Source organism: Mandrillus leucophaeus, unplaced genomic scaffold (assembly GCF_000951045.1).
Source record: "Mandrillus leucophaeus isolate KB7577 unplaced genomic scaffold, Mleu.le_1.0 Scaffold70, whole genome shotgun sequence".
NCBI lineage: Eukaryota > Metazoa > Chordata > Mammalia > Primates > Cercopithecidae > Mandrillus > Mandrillus leucophaeus.
The window spans coordinates 3,414,044-3,417,845 of NW_012107586.1; the positions used below are offsets into that span (position 1 = coordinate 3,414,044).

Sequence of the window (3,802 nt, forward strand, 5' to 3'; positions counted from 1 at the left end):
TTTTTTGAGACAGAGTTTTGCTCTTGTTGCCCAGGCTGAAGTGCAATGGTGCAATATCGGCTCACTGCAACCTCCGCCTCCTGTGTTCAAGCAATACTTCTGCCTCAGCCTCCCAAGTAGCTGCGATTATAGGCATGTAACATCATGCCCAGCTAATTTTGTATTTTTGGTAGATGGGGTTTCACCACGTTGGTCAAGTTGGTCTTAACCTCCTGACCTCAGGTGATTCACCACCTCAGCCTCCCAAAGCGCTGGGATTACAGGCATGAGCCACCACACCCAGCCCAGCCTGAATCTCTTAATTAAAAAGCACATTTTTCTACATAACAATTATCACACCTAAGAATATTAACAGTAATTCTATTTATAATTCCAATCTATAGCCCACATTCTCATTTTTCCAGTTGTTTCCAAAATATTTTTTGTAGAATTTTTTCTAACCTAGACTCCTAAGGTTACTCACTACATTTGGTTGTCAGGTCTCTTTAGTGTTTAGTCAGGGCCAGTTTTTCTTCTAAAGCCTCCCATTATGGATTTTTCTAGTGTTCTTTGAAGTATAGGTTGTTTTTTCCCCATACCCCAGAGCCTGGAGACAGGGTGGGTTTCCTCTTTATTACCCACTGCCATTTCCAACTACTTTGTCTCCTTTCACGCTATAAAAACTGTAGCTCCCTTGAAGTGCATGATATAGGACATTGCTACATATTACCTCTTCCTGTAGCTGTCCCTTTGTTAATTTTATGAAGTTATAGGACTGGGCAAAGAACTGAAAAGGAGAGCAGAAAGCAGGAAATAAATCAGGAAGGGACAAAAGCACCAATATTAACCAGTGATACCTAAGGGCAGTGATTACAAATGTAATAAGGGGACTGCATAATGGTACTTGTATGAAGAAGGAAAAAATTAATGCCTGTGTATAAAAACCATCACGTTTTTGTTTCCAGTTAAATGTGGATATACTAATTCTTATTTTACTTGCATGCAAAATAATTTAAAATTGAAGAGGTTCCAACTATGAGAATGTAGAAAATAATTTTCTGATATTCTAGTATTCTCTTCATTTTCAAAATCCTATGCTTGGTGTACCTGAAACACATTAGCAATATACAGTTGCTTAGACCTTGGGGCTATCAAGAGAGAAAAATTTGAACTGTTCATAGGAAAAGACAGTAAAAGTCATCTACCTAAAAGTTTCAAAATACCCACAGTACAAGTCAGGATGGCTCAGCTCTGTTGTTCCCATTGATAGCTTTAGATAACAAAAAATGAATAAAAATTACCAAAAAAATAGTATAGCATTTTATGTACAGTCATGTGTTGCTTAATGATGAAGATACATTGTAAGAAATTGCATTAAGTGATTTCATCTTTGTGCGAACATCTTCGAGTATACTTAACACAAACCTAGATGGTATAGCTGACTACACATCTAGGCTATATGGTATAGCTTATTGCTCTTGGGCTACAAACCTGTACAGCATGTTACTGTACTGAGTACTGCAGGCAACTGTAACACAGTGGTAAGTAGTTGTGTATCTAAATATATCTAAACATAGAAACTAAGTAATGCACTGTGCAGGGGATGAAGAACTTGACTTATTCACACCCTAACACCTGGTGTAAATTCCGATATAGGAAAATGAAAGAATTATATGAATTTTTTTCTTTTTTTTTTTTTTTGAGATGGAGTCTCGCTCTGTCGCCCAGGCTGGAGTGCAGTGGCCGGATCTCAGCTCACTGCAAGTTCCACCTTCCAGGTCTACGCCATTCTCCTGCCTCAGCCTCCCGAGTAGCTGGGACTACAGGCACCTGACACCTCGCCTGGCTAGTTTTTTGTATTTTTTAGTAGAGACGGGGTTTCACTGTGTTAGCCAGGATGGTCTCGATCTCCTGACCTCGTGATCCGCCCGTCTCGGCCTCCCAAAGTGCTAGGATTACAAGCTTGAGCCACCGCGCCCGGCCATGAATTTCTTAAACAGCAGTGGTGAGAAAAGCACCTCAGAACTGACACATACATATATTAAATGCACATAAGAAGGTTAGCTTTACTACTGATGTATACCTAAAGGGATACGGCATAGTTTACCACTAGTATCTGTGTACTAGTCACAATATTTGCTTCTCACTTTTTAAAGCTTTTTATAATACAGAATGAAAATGCCATCAGCCCTGTTATATACAGATCCACTTCACCTCCCTTTATTTGTTTTTATCTGAGAAGGAGTCTCACTCTGTCGCCTAGGCTGGAGTGCAGTGGCACAATATTGGCTCACTGCAACCTCCGCCTCCTGGGTTCAAGAGAATTCTCCTGCCTCAGCTTCCCGAGTAGCGGGGATAAGGGTCACACGCCACCATGCTCAGCTAATTTTTCTATTTATCGCCGGTTATTTGGAGCTCATTTGTCACTACGAAACTTTGAAAGAGTTATGTTTTGTTTAACAGAGGTTTAATCTTCATTAAACCTACCCAGCTCTGTGATTGTTTTGGGCTTCTCAGTTTCCATTGTGTCTGGATTTTCTGGCATTTCTTGAATATCATCTTCTGCAAATCCAGTATCTGGACTGCTAGTTGGCTTATCATCATCTTCATGACTCAGAGACGGTGAAGCATCTCTTTTACTTATCTCCAAGACAGCTGCTAGAAGCTCTTCTTCGCTCATTCTGTCAAATCCTGAGTTTTCCAATTCAGACCTGTCAGGCTCTATTGGGCATAATTTTGAATCCTGAAGAAGAGAGTTACTTTTAGAAGAAACCAGAATACTTATAAATATAGCAATCTTAGTTAGCATTTAAAGTAGCAACTTTATTTCTAAAGTTTCCTTTCTTTGATGCTTTGGGTTATTTAACAATCAATAACTGATATATAAACTAAATGGTGAGTCTAACTTTAAAAATAAATATATAAGAATACACGATTATTTTTTCTTGATAGAAATAAGTATAAATTTTGTAAAAATTTGGAAAATATGTAAAAATAATAAGATAAATTCACTCAAAATAGATTACTCAGAGATAATTACTCTATAAGTATTTTCAATTTATTTTCTTCCAGATATATTTAGATTATACAGTAAATATTACATCATTATGCTTATTACACCATTATAAATGTTAGCTGGTCTTATTAATAATAAATGAGAAAAATAAAAACGACATCAAGATTATGTAAAGAAGGCCAGACGAGGTGGCTCACGCCTGTAATCCCAGAACTTTGTGAGGCCAAGGTGGGCGGATCACCTGAGGTCAGGAGTTTGAGACCAGCCTGGCCAACGTGGCGAAAACCTGTCTTTACTAAAAATACAAAAATTAGGCCGGGCGTGGTGGCTCATGCCTGTAATCCCACTACTTTGGGAGGCTGAGGCCAGCAGATCACTTGAGGCCAGGAGTTCAAGATCAGCCTGGGCAATGTGGATAAATCCCGCCACCACTAAAAATATAAAAAAATTAGCCAGGCGTGGTGGCACACACCTACAGTCCCAGCTACTAGGGAGACAGAGAATCGCCTTAACCTGGGAGGTGGAGGATGCAGCAAGCTGAGATCACACCACTGCACTCCAGCCTGGGTGACAGGGCGAGACTCTGTCTCAAAAAAAAATAAAAATAAAAAACCAAAATCCAAAAATTAGGGAGATGTTGTGGTGCACGTCTGCAATCCCAGCTACTCAGGAGGCTGAGGCAGGAGAATCACTTGAACCTGGGAGACAAAGACTGTAGTGAGCCAAGATCGTGCCACTGCATTCCAGCCTGGACAACAGAGCAAGACTTCGTCTCAAAAAAAAAAAAAAAAAAAAAAAAAAAAAAAA

General features: G+C 39.4%; 1 protein-coding gene across 1 annotated transcript in view; it reads right to left on the reverse strand.

The window, feature by feature from the left end:
- USP37 (ubiquitin specific peptidase 37) overlaps window positions 1–3,802 on the reverse strand; it is a 126,383-nt gene that overhangs the window by 26,149 nt on the left and 96,432 nt on the right. Inside the window, exon 17 of the mRNA XM_011964598.1 lies at window positions 2,467–2,722. Coding sequence (XP_011819988.1) covers window positions 2,467–2,722 — 256 coding nt within the window. The remainder of the gene's footprint in view (window positions 1–2,466; window positions 2,723–3,802) is intronic.